The sequence below is a fragment of the Amyelois transitella genome, chromosome 10, assembly GCF_032362555.1.
Source record: "Amyelois transitella isolate CPQ chromosome 10, ilAmyTran1.1, whole genome shotgun sequence".
NCBI lineage: Eukaryota > Metazoa > Arthropoda > Insecta > Lepidoptera > Pyralidae > Amyelois > Amyelois transitella.
Window position 1 is genome coordinate 904,848 of NC_083513.1, and position 17,663 is coordinate 922,510.

General features: G+C 38.7%; 1 protein-coding gene across 1 annotated transcript in view; it reads left to right on the forward strand.

The window, feature by feature from the left end:
- LOC106134781 (cadherin-87A) overlaps positions 1–17,663 on the forward strand; it is a 71,804-nt gene that overhangs the window by 46,773 nt on the left and 7,368 nt on the right. The window contains exons 15-29 of the mRNA XM_060946084.1: positions 2,317–2,484; positions 3,457–3,580; positions 4,359–4,550; positions 5,195–5,430; positions 6,565–6,718; positions 7,226–7,423; positions 8,287–8,526; positions 9,444–9,634; positions 10,316–10,502; positions 11,034–11,251; positions 11,830–12,027; positions 12,604–12,763; positions 13,275–13,410; positions 13,919–14,112; positions 17,080–17,256. Coding sequence (XP_060802067.1) covers positions 2,317–2,484; positions 3,457–3,580; positions 4,359–4,550; positions 5,195–5,430; positions 6,565–6,718; positions 7,226–7,423; positions 8,287–8,526; positions 9,444–9,634; positions 10,316–10,502; positions 11,034–11,251; positions 11,830–12,027; positions 12,604–12,763; positions 13,275–13,410; positions 13,919–14,112; positions 17,080–17,256 — 2,773 coding nt within the window. The remainder of the gene's footprint in view (positions 1–2,316; positions 2,485–3,456; positions 3,581–4,358; positions 4,551–5,194; positions 5,431–6,564; positions 6,719–7,225; positions 7,424–8,286; positions 8,527–9,443; positions 9,635–10,315; positions 10,503–11,033; positions 11,252–11,829; positions 12,028–12,603; positions 12,764–13,274; positions 13,411–13,918; positions 14,113–17,079; positions 17,257–17,663) is intronic.

The window sequence follows — 17,663 nt, forward strand, 5'->3', positions numbered from 1 at the left end:
TGAATGCACCACCAAACTCGGTTATCTGGGGCGAAAGAAATGACGCACAGATATGTAGATATCGCGAACTATGCAATAGCAGTTTACGTGAGATACATTTTCCTTCCGATTTCACGGACTGCAGTAGAGGAACTTGTAATAGTAGTGAGCACACAGTGGTGTTAGATAAGCTGTATTATAGTATTGTGCGTTCCTTAAGTACCGCAGCTAGTATTACAAATGAGCGTCGCGGCGGTGGATCAGCTAAAAATAGGCACGTTTGTGGGTGGAACAGGCATGTACATGAGGTGCATAGGCAGGCCAGGCTTCACTATCGGGTTTGGTTGACGTACAACAGGCCAACTTCTGGTGAAATATTTAATCGGATGAGTGTCTCGCGAAAAATCTTTAAAAGTCGGTTAAAGTGGTGTCAGCAAAACCAAAACCAAATAAAAATGGATATATTAGCGAAACATAGATCTACAAATAGTTTTACTAAATTTTGGAAGTCAACAAAAAAGTATGATGTCAAGCCTGGTTTTCCAGCAAGTGTCGATGGAAAGAGTGATCCTACAATTATAGCAAATATGTTTGGTGAACACTTTAAAGTGAGCTCTCCTCTTGGCCCGTCGACACCACTTTTTGAACCTATGTCTAAATGCGATGGGAAGACGCTGATACGAGTCACTGCAAAAGATGTTAAAAATGCCCTGGATAACATGAGTGGTGGAAAATCTCCCGGGCACGACGGTATCAGCGTGGAACATCTGAAAAATGCGGGTGCTCATCTCCCGAGGGTACTGGCCCTGTTTTTCTCATTGTGCATAAGTCACTCATATCTACCGCATGACTTACTGAAAACTATTGTTGTGCCGATTGTGAAGGACAGGACCGGCGATGTCTCGAGCAGAAGAAATTATAGGCCTATCTCGCTTGCAACTACAATAGCTAAGGTGTTGGACGGTGTGCTTAACTCTCATCTGAAAAATATTGCAAATATTCATGACGCTCAGTTCGGATTCCGACCGGGGCTGTCCACGGAAAGCGCAATCGCCAGCCTAAAGCACACTGTTCAATACTACACCGACCGTAAGACGCCGGTATATGCCTGTTTTCTAGATCTCTCTCGAGCTTTCGACCTAGTCTCGTACAATAAACTTTGGAAAAAGCTGAGTGACAGGGGTATGCCGGCTGGGCTGCTGAATGTGTTTAAATTCTGGTATCAGCACCAAAAGAATTTTGTTAAGTGGAATGGATCACTCTCTGAAGCGTATGTGTTGGAGAGTGGAGTGAGGCAGGGTGGGCTGACATCTCCTACACTCTTCAACATATATGTAAATGATCTAATCGTTGAGCTGAGCAGCATGCGTGTTGGTTGTCGCATAGATGACGTTAGTATAAATAGTATAAATTATGCTGACGACATGGTGCTGCTCAGTCCGTCAGTTGAGGGTCTAAATAAACTGCTGAGAGTTTGCGAGTCCTATGCTATTAAGCATGGGCTCCTATATAATGTCAAAAAGACGGAATATCTAGTCTTTAAGGCCGCCGGCAAAAGCACCGATCACGATCTCAATATCACCCTGAATGGCATGAACATAAAGCATGTTTCAAAATTTAAATATTTGGGACATATGATTGCTGACGACCTTAAGGACGATTCCGATATTGATAGGGAGCGTAGGGCTCTGGCGGTCAGAGGTAACATGTTGGCTCGCAGATTTGTGCGGTGTACTGAACAAGTTAAGATCACGCTTTTTAAAGCATACTGCCAAAACATGTACACCGGGAGTCTGTGGGTCAGCTATACCAAAAAATCGCTAGATGCTATGCGGGTCCTATATAATAATGTGTTTAGGATGTTGATGGGACTGCCTCGTTTCTGCAGCGCGTCGGCAATGTTTGCCGAATACCAAATTGATGGGTTTGCGGCCCTTATCCGTAAAAAAACAACATCGCTGATCTTCAGAGTGCGTGGCAGTTGCAATAGCATCCTGAACACCTTGGCGGACAGGTACACGTCCCCGCTGTGGAAGTCTCTGGTGAGGAGGGTGATCAAGGAAACTCACACAATAACATGATTGCCTAACTCGTTAGAAATAATCAAGTAAAATAAAAGTTTACTAACATAGTGTAAGTACCTACTACTAACTTTTATATGGATCTTGTTGTCTGAAAATAAAAGATTTTTATTTTATTTATTTATTTATTTATATGTATGTAATATTTGACGTCAACCAATGTTGTTAAACCATACGTTTTGACAATTATAAAGCGATATGAAGTATCCTATAGTAATGAATAAAAATTTTGAATTTGACTGGTTTTTGTTATTAGGTACAAGCGCGTGATGTAGACGCTAGTTCAGAGCTACGTTACTCGATCATCGAACCCGCGACCCACCCGTTCTGGATCGACCCGCTGACCGGCAGGATCTTGGTGAAATCTGAATCCGGAGTCACGGCACCTTCCGGGGATGACAACAGAATTGTTCTTACTATCTTGGTGAGTAAACGTACACACATTCATACACATTGCATGCTTTAATTCATGGCTGGCCTGACCAGGAAATATGTTTTGTTTTTACACCTTTTGTAAACCCTTGTCAAAAGCAAATAAATATTAGAATATTTATTTGCTTTTAAGAATAGAATAGGATAGATTCTATTCTATTCTATTCACACTCGCACAAATGTTAAGTCTTTATTTAGATGAAGGGCGACTAAGGGATATGCTTATTATTAAACCTTCAATGTTTTTATTTCAATTACTAACATCCTGGCTATTGTATTATGATATGTAAATCCAAAATCAGAGTTACTGTTCACTATTTTTATGTCCCACACACTATTTATGTTTTTTATATTTTCAATGTTATAAATTAAATGTGATAAATTTCGACGGCCTCTGTGGCGCAGCGGCAGTACGCTTGTCTGTGACACCGGAGATCCCGGGTTCGAATCCCGGCCAGGGCGTGATGAGAAAAGAACTTTTTCTAATTGGCCTGGGTCTTGGATGTTTATCGATATAAGTATTTATTATAATATATAGTATCGTTGAGTTAGTATCTCGTAACACAAGTCTCGAACTTACTTCGAGGCTTAATCGATCTGTGTAATTTGTCCCATATATATTTATTTATTTAATGTAAGAATTTAAGAAGCTTCTATTAAATTTATCTTATCTTATAAACTTGTGATTCTTCATTTAAGCCATGGGCTAGCAACCTGTCACTATTTGAATCTCAATTCTATCATTAAGCCAAACAGCTGAACGTGGCCATTCAGTCTTTTCAAGACTGTTGGCTCTGTTGCTCATCGCTTAAAAGAAGAATCCCAAGTTTATAAACCAAATCCCTTACTCACCTTTTACGACATCCGTTGGGAAGAGATGCAGTAGTCCTATTCTTTTTTCTATTGGTGCCGGGAACCACACGGCACTCTTTATCTCTTTTTAATAGATATATATCCGTTTCAGGCTACGGATGGAGTTCACAACGCAACATGTGACGTCGAGATCAGCGTTCGCGATGTGAACAATCACGCACCGGTGTTTGATATTGAAAAATACGATGCCGATGTGCCGGAAGACGCACCGATAGGTAAGCCATAGGTAGCCATATTTGATTTATGTCTACATATATACGTCCCTTGCGGGGTAGACAGTGCCAACAGTCTTGAAAAGACTTACAGGCCACGTTCAGCTATTTGGCTTTAAGATAGAATTGGGATTCAAATTGTGGCAGGTTGCTAGCCCATCGCATAAAAGAAGAATCCCAAGTTTATAAGCCTACCCCTTAGTCGCCTTTTATGGCATCCACGGGAGAGAGAAGGAGTGGTCCTATTCTTTTTTCTATTGGTGCTGGAAACCACATACCAAGCCATATTTAATTTATTTATTTCAATTATATTCTTTTAGTCTGTATGAAGTATGACGGCCTCTGTGGCGCAGCAGTAGTGCGCTTGTCTGTGACACCGGAGGTGCCGGGTTCGAATCCCAGCCAGGGCATGATGAGAAAAGAACTTTTTCTTATTGACCTGGATCTTGGATGTTTGTATATATTACAAAATAAAGTATAGTTGAGTTAGTATCTCGTAACACAAGTCTCAAACTTACTTCGAGGCTAACTCAATCTGTGGAACAGAACACAAATCAGAGGAACAAATATGAATATAATAGATTTATTTTCAAAATTGGATACAAGGTATCACTTATTGACGTCACATCACTCAAATCTTATTATAACTACTACCGCTTCCAAAGCGCATGTGTAGAAGAAGCGACGGAACAAATTACACTGCAGCATTTTCACCGGACGTCATCATAACACAATTTGTCCCGTATATATTTATTTATTTATGTTGACAATTCATTTACAGGCACAGAAGTGGCAGCCGTCAGAGCCACAGATATGGACAGCGGTATCAACTCTCAAATCAAATATAGCATTCAAAAAGGCGCTTTGGATTCGTTCGTTATCAATAACGTTACTGGCGTGGTCTCTGTGTCTTCTAAACTGGATTACGATAAGAGAAATACGTACAGGATACAAGTTATTGCTGGTGATTTCGGTAAGAGTTAAGATATTTTTATTTATATATATTTTAGTTTATTTGGGTCAACTAATAATTTTACACTCTTTTATTTGTAATGTACATACAATATTTAAGTTAAGTGCCGTGTGGTTCCCGGCACCAATAAAAAGAAAGGATAGAACTACTCCATCTCGTTCCCATGGACGCCTTAAAAGGCGACAAAGGGATAGGCTTATAAACTTGCTAGCAACCTGTCACTGTTTGAATTTCAATTCTATTATTAAGCCAAACAGCTGAACGTGGCCTATCATCTGTCTTTTCAAGGCTATTGACTCTGTATACCCCGGAAAATATATGGAAGTGATTATATCGTGATTATATGTATGTATGAAGTATTGGTAGAAATGCTTTGACAGAATAATAGTCTATACATAAATATACATAAACATATAGTCACGTCTATATCCCTTACGGGGTAGACAGAGCCAATAGTCCTGAAAAGACTGAATGACCACATTCAGCTGCTCGGTTTAATGATGGAATTGAGATCCAAATAGTGACAGGTTGCTAGCCCATCGCCTAAAAAAAGAATCACAAGTAGGTATGTAAGCCTATCCTTTATCTATCTAGTCTATACATTAATTAGTTTTTTGATGCTAATACAAAAATAACAATTCCAGGCATTCCAAGTTTAACAGGCACAGCGGAACTAACGGTTCACGTTATAAACGTAAACGATAAGAAACCATACTTCACACCTACAGTACAAAGAGCTGAAATATCAGCTGATGCTGAATTGGGCACAGTGTTACATCATCTAGTGGCAATAGACCCTGATATAACTGATGACGGCCAGCTGGTGTATGAACTCGCGACTGATAGAGTTGTTAAAGCTGTTGACAATAATGGGAAAGAGGTACCTATGTTTGATTTATACATTTTAGACAAGTACTTTATTTTATGGTATATTTTTTATTTTTTAAGCATTTTATTTGTTCAGCATCAAAATAAAAAACAGTTGGCTACCGTTTTTTTTATTTTGATGACGCAAATGATTTTTTTAAATTTTTGAATTACAAAATGAACTAGATTTGATGCTGACGAAAATTTAATATATATATATATACCTAAGGATAAGCTTCTGATTCTTCCTTTAGACGATGGGCTAGCTGAAGCTCAACGTGGCTTATCAGTATTTTCAAGACTGTTGGCTCTGTCTACCCCGTGAGAAATATAGACGTGACGAAAAAAAAGAATAAGCGCAAATCATACAAATTTAGGTTATACGCTATTTAATATCATGTTATGATGTTTTTATTCACTAACGTCACACACCATCTGTCAATCGTAACAAAGAAATCGCTCGGCCAAAAGCAGCGAAGAATCTTAATCGCGCAAACAAAGATTTCACGAATTGGAAAATATATACAACGTCCGACTCGACATCGTCTGTCGTGTGGTTCCCCAGGCGCCAAACCTAGCACGTGCAACTTTTTGGCTTCATGATAGCATTGAGATTCTAATAATGACAGGTTGCTAGCCCATCGCCTAAAAGAATAATCCTAAGTTCATAAGCCTATCCCTTAGTCGCCTTTTACTTCATCCATCGGAAGAGTGGTTTCATACTTTTTTTTTATTGGTGCCGGGAACCACACGGCACAACTAGGTAAATTGACGTTACCCATAAATATATTGCAGGTGCCGTGTGGTTCCCGGCACCAATACAAAAAGAATGGGACCACTCCATCTCTTTCCCATGGATGTCGTAAAAGGCGACTAAGGGATAGGCTTACAAACTTAGGATTCTTTTTTAGGCGATGGGCTAGCAACCTGTCACTATTTGAATCTCAATTCTATCATTAAGCCAAATAGCTGAACGTGGCCATTCAGTTTTTTTTAAGACTGTTGGCTCTGTCTAGCCAACAAGGGATATAGACGTGACCATATGTATGTATGTATGGGAAAGAGAAGAGTGGTTCCATAGTTTATTGGTGCCGGGAACCACAAGGCACAACTAGGTAAATTGACGTTACCCATAAATATATAACAGGTTTCCAGTGAAGGTATCTTCGGATCCTGGTTCTCGGTCCAGCCGAACGGCACTGTGGTGGTGAATCAGAGACTTGACAGGAGCAGAGCTGCCGTCCTCACATTGCCGGTGAGGGTCACTGACGCTTCAGCGGCCATTTTACAGCAGAGCGATGGTAAGTGAAACATATATACCTACGCCTTTATTTTATTTGTGTTTAGGTACTCTCATGGTGAGGAGAGACACAGGAGGTTCGAAATCTCAGGAACTACTGGTTCGAAATGTGAAAAATTATTTTTGCGTTGATATAGACCATTCATCGAGGAAGGCTTTAAGCTATATAACATCACGCTGCAACTATAAGGAGCAAAGAAATAATGGAATATGTGAAAAAATAAACGAGGAAAACATCCTTGAGGGCTTCAGAGATGCCTAAAATAACAAATGCACGCGGACGAAGTCGCGGACACAGCTAGTAGATTGATAAGATAATACACATATATATATATATATATATATATATATATATATGTATATATAAGCTGAACGTGGCCTGTTAGTCTTTTCAAGACTGTTGACTCTGTCTACCCCGCAAGGGATATAGACGTGACCATATGTATGTTTGTATGATATAAAAACCTAACATGCAGAATATGTCTCATTATTATTTATATCTTTTCAGGCGAATTAATCATAACAATAGTTGACGTGAACCGTCATTCACCAGCGTTCACCCAGCCAGCTTACACTGAAAGACTGAGAGAGGAACAGCCTATAGGTACCGTCCTCAACACATATACTGCTACGGACAAAGAGACGCCGATTTCATCGATAATTATACAACCACCCAGTCCCTATTTCCAGATTGATAATGTTACGGGTAAGTAGTTGTGTATTATTTATTTATTTAAGCTTCAGGTAGTCTCTGCCTACCCCTCCGGGAAAGAGGCGTGATTTTATGTATGTATGTATGTTAAACTTCATTGCACAGAATACAGATGTATAGCACAATTGGCGGACTTAATGCTGGAAGCATTGTCTACCAGTCAACCGTTGGGTCTGACAGAGAACTTTATCTGGGGTTAAACTAAATAAATATATTTATACCCACGCAAATTATAAAATAAAATAATTATAATATACATACATAAAAACTACAATAGATTAACAATATACATAAAAAATAGGTGCAGCGACTACCGAAATCAGTGAAAAGGCTTATATATTAATTATTTTTGATTTATTTAGTACTTGTGCCGTGCCTTGTTCTGCCCGACACCAATAGAAAAAAAGAACCACTCCTATATCTCTTCATGTCTATATCTCTTGCCAAGTAAACAGTGCCAACAGTCATCAAAAGACTGAAAAGCCATGTTCAGCCCGCCTGACTTAATGATAGAATTGAGATACAAATAGTGACAGGTTGCTATTGCTAGCCCATCGCCTAAAAGTGGAATCCCAAGTATATAAGCCTATTCTTAAGTCGCCTTTTACGTCATCCATGGTAAAGAGATGGAGTGGTCCTATTCTTTTTTCGTTTGGTGCCCGGGAACCACACGGCAATTTAGTGGAAATTTCTAATTAATTTTCTTTAACTTACAAAGCTATACTTATTGCATTAGCGACAAGTCCGCCTTTGTACCATCTCTGTCTGTTTTATGCTGTTTTGTATGTTTCACTCTTATGGTGTAATAAAGAGTTTTATCTATCTATCTTATTCAAATACTTTGATATCATCAACAGGAGTCGTAAAGTCCACACAACGGATAGACTACGAGAAAATCCATAGCATTAACTTCACCCTCGTCGCGTTTGACTCTGGAGTACCACAACTATCTACTTCGGCTGCTGTCACAGTGGAAATTATAAATGATAACGATGAAGAACCAGAATTCGCTGCTACAGCGTATGACGCAACTGTGGTTGAACATAGCGCTGGTGGCACCAAAGTGGTGACGGTTACAGCTGTTGATAAAGATGAAGGTAAGGAAATTGTAAACAATAGTTATATAAATAAGTAAAATTTTAATATAAATGGACCAGAATTCGCTGCTACAGCGTATGACGCAACTGTGGTTGAACATAGCGCTGGTGGTACTAAAGTGGTGACGGTTACAGCTGTTGATAAAGATGAAGGTAAGTAAATTATAAACGATAATGATGAAGAACCAGATTTCGCTGCTCCAGCTTATGACGCAACTGTGGTTGAACATAGCGCTGGTGGCACCAAAGTGGTGACGGTTACAGCTGTTGATAAAGACGAAGGTAAGAAGTAGTGAACTATAGTTATATAAATAATTAGAATTTTAATATAAATGGACCTGAATTCACTGCTACAGCTTATGAAGTAACTGTAGTTGAACATAGCGCTGGTAGCACTAAGGTGGTGACGGTTACAGCTGTTGATAAAGATGAAGGTGAGGAAATTATAAACGATAATGATGAACTACAGCTAAAGTTTAAAATATATTCTTCTCCAATAAAAAAAATATTACATTCTGTCATTTTCTCCTCCATCTCAAAAACATTAATATTGGCATCAAGTTAAACTCGCTTTTTTTTAACGAATTTTTAATACTATATTTTTTTTATTACCTTAACACCTTTTACAAGCCTTTTGTTCAGCATGGATAAAAGCGTAGTTACATACATATAATCACGTCTATATCGGTATATATACATATATGATGGTCATGGAAAGACTGAAAGACCACGTTCAGCTGTATGGCTTAAAGGTGGAATTGAGATTCAAATTGTGACAGGTTATCAGCCCATCGCCTACAAGGAGAATCACAAGTTTAACGACATCCATGGAAAATATACAGAGTGGTCCTATTCTTTAGAGCCGGGAACCACACGGCATAGTTGGAAGAAAAAATATATTAACTTTTTTTTTTCAGGTGAATTTGGAGAAGTCACATACAGCCTCACTGGAGCCCTATCACCTCTTTTCACAATCCATCCTAATACCGGAGTAATTACTGTAGCTGAAGGCGCTGATATTGATCGTGAGAATATAACTGATATCTGGCTTAGAGCGGTTGCAAGTGATAACGCTCCGATATCAGTGAGAAGGTCAAATAGTGTACCTGTAAGTATCCACAAGCCTATGTACCTATAAGCCTTTTCACTCATTTCGGTATTCGCTGAAACTATTAATTTATGTATTTATTGTTTATATATTCAAGGGATAGGCTTACAAACTTGAGATTCTTTTTTTTAGGCGATAGGCTAGCAACTTGTCACTATTTGAATCTCAATTCTATCTTAAAGCCTAATAGCTGAACGTGGCCTATCAGTCCGCTCAGGACTGTTGGCTCTGTCTACCCCGCAAGGGATATAGACGTGATTATATGTATGTATATTCAAAATTCAAAAATTCAAAATTTTTATTCATTATCATAGGATACTTTATATCGCTTAATAATAGTCGAATCTTATGGTTTCACAACATTGGTTAACGTCAAATAAATTACTTAAACCTAAGTTTACTGCCGCTTCCAAGGCGTCAGTGCAGAAGGAGCGGTAACAAACTGCACTGCAGCATTTTCTTCAACAACGTCAATTTCACAACTATCCAAACTTAGAATAAAAATGTGGACGAGAGAATACATTGTTTGGATTAATTGACTATTAATTTACCGCAAGGGATACAGACGTGATTATATGTTTGTTTATGCAATACGAGAAGGGTTTGGTAATATTCTCAAAAAAAAATCAGTAACATGCACTATGTAATTAATAAAATAAAATATATTTCAATCAATCACAGGTCCACATCAAAGTCTTAGATATAAACGACAATACACCCGTGTTCTCCCAGAAAGTTTACAAGAGCACCATAGCTGAGAACTTGAGACTGGACCCGCCCGCGGCCATCGTTCAGATCATGGCCGACGACAAAGATGACGGTATCAATGGCAGAATTGAGTACAGGATTGTGGAACAGAGTGGGGATGGTGAGAGATTTTTTTTTGGATTTCGATTTAAATGTGCCGTGTGGTTACCGGAATCCCGGCCAGGACATGATTGGCCCGGGTCTTGGATATTTATCTATATAAGTATTTATTATAAAACTAGCTGTGCCCGCGACTTCGTTCGCATGGAATATTTATTTTGGGCATCATTGAAGCCCTCAAGGATGAATAATTTTCCCCGTTTTGTTCACATATTCTATTATTTCTTTGCTCCTAATAGTGGCAGCGTGATGTTATATAGCCTAAAGCATTCCTCGATAAATGGTCTATTTAACGCAAAAATAATTTTTCAATTCGAACCAGTAGTTCCTGAGATTAGCGCGTTCAAACAAACTCTTCAACTTTATAATATTAGTAAAGATATAATATCGTTGACTGCGTATCTCGTAACACAATCTGTCCGTTAGGTATTTAAATAATTCCTGTCTTCCACACAACGTGTAAACATTCATACATAGATCGAGACAACATCATGTTAAATTCCACTAATTAATTAATTCAATCAATTCTCAGGAATATTCACTGTGGACTCCACAAACGGCATCATCTACCCGGCCAAGCCGGTAGTTGGCAACACCACGTACCATTTGACAGTGACAGCTACGGACGAAGCGGGCAATGGCGTACATTTTGATACAGCCAAAGTTGATATAACTGTTCTGAGCGTGAACAAACACAGTCCAGTGTTTGTTGAGCCGCCGCCCGAGCAGAGGCAGTTGGAAATACCAGAGGTAAGGTTCATTGTTAGTAACGTTTAATGTGCCGTGTGGTTCCCGGCACCATATGACCACTCCATCTATTGCCCATGGATGTCGTAAAAGGCGATTAAGGGATAGGTTTATAAACATGGGATTGTTCTTTTAGGCGATGGGTTAGCAACCTGTCACTTTATGGACCACTCCATCTATTTTCCATAGATGTCGTAAAAGGCGATTAAGGGATAGGCTTAGAAACTTGGGATTTTTTTTATGACGGGCGACCGACTTGCAACCTGTCACTAATTGAATCTCGATTCTATCTTTAAGCCAAACAGCTGAACGTGGCCTATCAGTATTTTCAAGACTGTTGGCTCTATCTACCCTGCAAGGGATATAGACGTGATTATATGTATGTATGTATTATATCTTAATTATTATGTACACAAGCCAATGCCTTTCTTTACACTTTCCTGACTTGGGCCTACTGGAAGAAATTTCTCTAGAAATAAGCAATGCCCTTGTACTGAATTTCTCTATGTTTTAAGTTTTATTCTTATTTTGCTTGATGTACATCAATATATTAATAAATCAATACATTTCTTGGTCATTAGAACGCAGCTCAAGCAGACTTCCTTATCGCTACAATAAAAGCAACGGACGAAGACGCCGGTGAAAATGGAAGGGTCTCTTATTACCTCAAAGTGGATAATCAGAACGTTGGGGAGACGGCTGAATTCAGTCTGGACAGAGATTCGGGAGAACTCAGGACAAAGACATTCTTAGATAGAGAACACAAGGCTGAATATCAGGTGAGAATAATAGACGTACCTTTTAAGTGCCGTGTGGTTCCCGGCACCAATAGAAAAAAGAATAGGAGTATAGGACTACTCCATCTCGTTCCCATAGATGTCATAAAAGTCGACTCACAGATTTGCTTACAAACTTGGGATTCTTCTTTTAGGTGATGGGCTAGCAACCTGTCACTATTTGAATCTCTCTATCATTAAGCCAAACAGCTGAGCGTGGCCTATCAGTCTTATCAAGACTGTTGACTCTTTCTACCCCGCGAGGGATATAGACGTGATTATATGTATTTATGCAATTTATTATGATATTTAAGAGCTATCTATAAAATCGGGAGAAGAGACATTAAGTCAGACTTAAGACCTTAACTGAGCTTTTTAAAATCAACCTTATCAAAACATCGGAAAATGATTTTGAAAATTTCGATAACTAGCTGGCTAGCAACCTGTCACTATTCGAATCTCTCGTATCATTATGCCAAACAGCTGAGCGTGGCCTATCAATCTTATCATGACTGTTTGTCTCTGTCTACTCCGCAAGAGATAAAGACGTGATGATATGAATTATTCTTTTTTAATCAGTTGGTGATAGCGGCAGTGGACAATGGTACTCCAGCAAAGTTCGAAAGCCTCAGACTGCTGACGGTAGTGCTATCTGATGATGACGACAACACCCCGAAGTTCCAGCAGTTGCAGCATCAGTTCAGTGTTATGGAGAACCTTCCGCCTGGCATTATCATTGGTAAGAATCAATTTCTCACGATAACATCTCTTTTTATTTCATTAACATACATACATATGTACATAAAATCACAATTTTTTCCCGGAGAGGTGGCCACAAACTCTGCATACTTCCTTCGCTTCATCCACATTCATAATTCTCTTCACGCAAGCTCGGCGGTTTCGGGTACTCTTGACCTGACCCTTTACCAGGACGTCCTCAATTTGATCAAGATACGTTCGTCTAGGTCTTCCCACTCCGACCTTTCCCTCCACACTCTCCTTGTATATCTGCTTAGTCTATCCATTCTTTCATTATTCCATTTAAGGCTTTAATTTTATACCAATGCGGTCTATTTCACAATACAAGATTATTTAATTTGTCTTCAAAATTTTCGATCTAAATTTTGTGAGGCATCTTAATCTTATGACTATACTATATATATACTATATATGACTAGAATATGAAATAAATGTCCTTTCAGTATATCAGTAGTTATAATTAATTAATATCTAATTATATAAATCAACAGGAACGGTAAAAGCGACTGACAAGGATTCAGGTGAACACGCCAAAGTGTACTACCACGTACTTGAAGGCAACCAAGATGGCGCCTTCACGGTTGACAGGACACAAGGCGTTATTAGAGCCAACATTAGTTTTGATCGGTGAGAATCGCTTTAATTTTTTTTTTATTAAAAGCTCAATGTTTTAGATTATTTCGACAAAAAAAAAGATTTAGAAAATAAAATGCAAAAAAAAAATGAAATTGCTTCCCCAAAAGATACAAAGTCTAAATCTAAACTGTTTGAAATTATTTATTTTTGTAAAATATGCAATGCACTTAAATCCAAATGTAAGTTACGATATTGTTCTTAAAGTATTTAATATCTATGTATATACATTATAATTAGTTCTACATTCATTCATGATTTTTAATGTAGACAATGTGCATTCGTCCACGATTTAGATTTAAGAGATCTATATTTGTAAATTGACGTCCGATGAAAATGCTGCAGTGTTGTTTGTTCCGACGCTTCTTCTACACATGCACTTTGGAAGCGGTAGTAGTTATAATTAGATTTAAGTGATGTGACGTCAATAAGTGATACTTTGTATACAATTTTGAAAATAAATCTATTCTATTCTATTCCAAAGTTTTTAATAACTTCACAGGGAAAAGAAGTCTGAATACACGTTAACAATATACGCAAGCAACAGCCCCCTTTTGGAAGACGGAGTGACTATACTCCGTTCCTTGGACAATAATAATACGGAAAGTCTGGACCCGAGTGCTGTTATCGTCAAGATATATATTTTGGACGAAAACGACAACCAACCCAAGTTTCAGCATAAAGTTTATTACGCGGGTATGTTTTTTAGATAGAATTAGCGAAGTTGACGATGTATTAGAAGGAAATGCTGCGGTGCAGTTTGTTACCGCTCCTGCTCTGCACTGGTAGAGGCATTAAACGTAGTTTTAAGTTATTTATTTGACGTCAAACAATGTTGTGAAATCAAAAGATATGACAATTATTAAGTCATATTGAAATGTCCCATAATAATGAAAAAAAATTTCCGCTCTCCGCTCTTTTTCTTAGAGGTGTAGGCAGAGAAATGAACATCTTTTGTCTTCACGACTTCAGTCCCACATTTGCTTGATAAAATACTGGTACTTCCGAGTAAGATGACTGTATGTACTGATGCTGCTGGCACTGACTGGGATGCCATATTAGCTGCTGATACCGTGGAATCCAAGGTTGGCCTTCTTAATAGCTCAATTGTTTCTCTTTTTGATCGTCATGCTCCATTCCGTCGTGTAAAAATTAAACGACCTCCTTGTCCGTGGATGACCAGGGGAGTGCGCATGGCCATGGCAAAACGTAATCGAGCGTTCTTAAAATTTAAACGTGATCGTTCTGATGACAATTGGGATATATTTAAGAGGGCACGAAATCTTTGTAATCGTATGGTGAGGTCCGCGAAACGTCGGTATTTCCATGAAAGCATATCGAATTCTTCTCCTGCTGATGTGTGGAAGTTCCTCAAAAGCCAAGGTGTAGGTAAGGGTAATTCCAAGGTATTTAATTCCTCCTTTTCTCTAGATGAGATAAATGATCATTTTACTTCCACTACTTCTCTGGATCCTTCATCTAGGTTGCAAACTATTTCATATTTAAACTCCTTACCTTGTTTGCTACCTGACACGTTTTCCTTTTCTACAGTGACCATTGAAGACGTTAAAAAAATTGTCCTTTCCATAAAAACAAAAGCCATGGGGATCGATGGAATTAATCTCCGCATGATTCTTCTTCTTTTGGACTTCATTCTTCCGGCTCTCACTCACATCATTAACTATTCCCTTAGTTCAGGTGTATTCCCTTCCTTATGGCGGAAGGCATTTGTGATTCCTCTACCTAAAACTAACAATCCTAGCAGCTTAAATCATTATCGTCCTATATCTATTCTTCCATTTTTCTCTAAAATTCTTGAAGCAGCAGTGTATTCCCAACTATCCTCTCTTGTTCTTTCTAATGGACTGCTCAGTGAATTTCAATCGGGATTCCGCCCGGGACACAGCACGGGTACTGCGTTGTTGAAGGTGACTGAGGACATCAGAAATGGCATGGAGCACGGCAAGGTGACCATCCTTGTACTTATTGATTTCTCCAATGCTTTTAATACGGTAGATTACGATGTTCTCCTTGCTTTACTTGCTCGCCTTAATCTCTCTCCAGTGGTCCTCGATTGGTTCGCCTCTTATCTTCGTGGCCGACAGCAAGCAGTCCGTGTTGAGCAAAATATCTCAAGTTGGCGTGACCTTGTTTCTGGCGTTCCCCAAGGTGGCATATTGTCCCCTCTCCTGTTCTCTATCTTCATCAACTCTCTTACTTTACTCCTTTCTTCCTCTTTTCATCTTTATGCAGACGACCTGCAACTCTACCACTCATGCGATTGTGAGGGTATTGACTCCTCGGTTGCGCTCATTAACAGGGATCTTAGCATTATTGCAGACTGGTCGACTAAGTACGGAGTAGTTGTAAACCCGGGTAAATGCCAGGCTATAATTATAGGAAGCTCCCGGCAAATTTGTAATATTAATTTCGAGGCTATCAATCCCGTTAAATTTAATGATGTTACGATCCCTTACTGCCCCAGCGTAAAAGACCTTGGACTGCAGATCGATTCAACTTTTAGCTGGGTTCCTCACGTCACTGAGGTCTGCCGTAAAGTAACTGGTATGCTTCGTTATCTTTATAGACTAAAGAACTTCCTTCCTCTGAGAACCAAAATCTCCCTCGTCCAATCTTTAGTCATTCCTACTATTGATTATGCCGACGTGTGTTACTGCGATCTTACTCAAGTCCTTCTCATTAAACTCGACAGATTAGCCAACAACTGTATTCGCTTTATTTTTAATATCCGTAAATACGATCATATTTCTTCTTTTCGTTCGCAGTTATCATGGCTTCCTATTCCTGAACGTCGTAAAGCCAGAATTCTTTGTTTTTTGTACTCTCTACTCAATGATGCTCACTCTCCTCTTTACTTAAAATCTAAATTCCCGCTTCTGAGTTCCACCCATTCCCGTTCTCTTCGCTCTTCAGACAACCTGACTCTGCGTACTCCTCTGTTCCGGTCTACTTTTTTGGAGAAATCTTTCCAGGTTCAGGCTGTAAGGCTCTGGAATGCTCTTCCTGAAATGATTAGGAGAGCTCCTAGTCGCTCTGCGTTCAAACATGCTGTGAAGGGGTTCTTTCTTCGGCAGATTAATGATGGGTCATCCTAATTATATATCCTAATTATATATTTTATGTATGTATAATAATATGTATTTATAGTGTATATTATGTATATATATCTTGTATGTATTTACGCATTTTCTTTTTGTAATGTATGTATTTTGTCAGTATGCATGTGCACTTTATCGCACCACCAACTTAAAGTTTTTTCTGTTTGGTCAACTGGTTGACTGGTAGAGAATGCCAAGCGGCATTAAGTCCGCCTTTTGTACATTTTTTGTTTTTGTGCAATAAAGTTTAAATAAATAAATAAATAAGACCTAATTGTCGAGTCAAGATCACGTCTATAACCCTTGCGAGGTAGACAGAGCCAGCAGTCTTGAATAGACGGATAGGCCGCGTTCAGCTGTTTGGCTTAATGATAGAATTTAGATTCAAATAGAAACAGGTTACTAGCCCATCGCCTTCAAGAAGATTCCCGAGTTTAAGCGTTTACCTTAGACGCCTTTTTCGTCATCCATTAGAAAGAGATTAATATAATTAATATATAATTTTCAAAGCTTTTCAGACAATAATTCAATTGATTATCGACAGGTATAAAACACACTGCCCGTATCAACGAACCGATCCTCTCAGTAATAGCCGAAGACCCAGATTTAGAGGAAAATGGCACACTCGTGTATATGGTGGCCGCCTCCAATTTGTACAAATTCGGAGCTTCCAAGTCCAGTGGGAGCGTTGTGCCGTCTCCATTCAATATCAGTCAAGATGGTGAGTCGATATCTTTATATTTGTTATTTCTACAATTATTGTTTATACATTCTCAGATTATAGATATATAGTTACATACATACATATAATCACGTCTATATCCCTTGCGGGGTAGACAAAGCCAACAGTCTTGTAAAGACTGATAGGCCACGTTCAGCTATTTGGCTTTAAGATAGAATTGAGATTCAAGATTAGATATATAGTTCATTTATTGAATTTGCTACCCAGAATTTGTTATGTGCGTACGTACAAAATTACAAATGAATGTGGTTTCTGGCACTTTATAATTGAACCACTTGATATCTCTCCCATGGATGTCGTTAAAGGCGACTAATGGATAGGCTTACAAACTTGGAATCCTTAGTAAGCGATGGGCTAGCAACCTGTCACTAGGTATTTGAATCTCA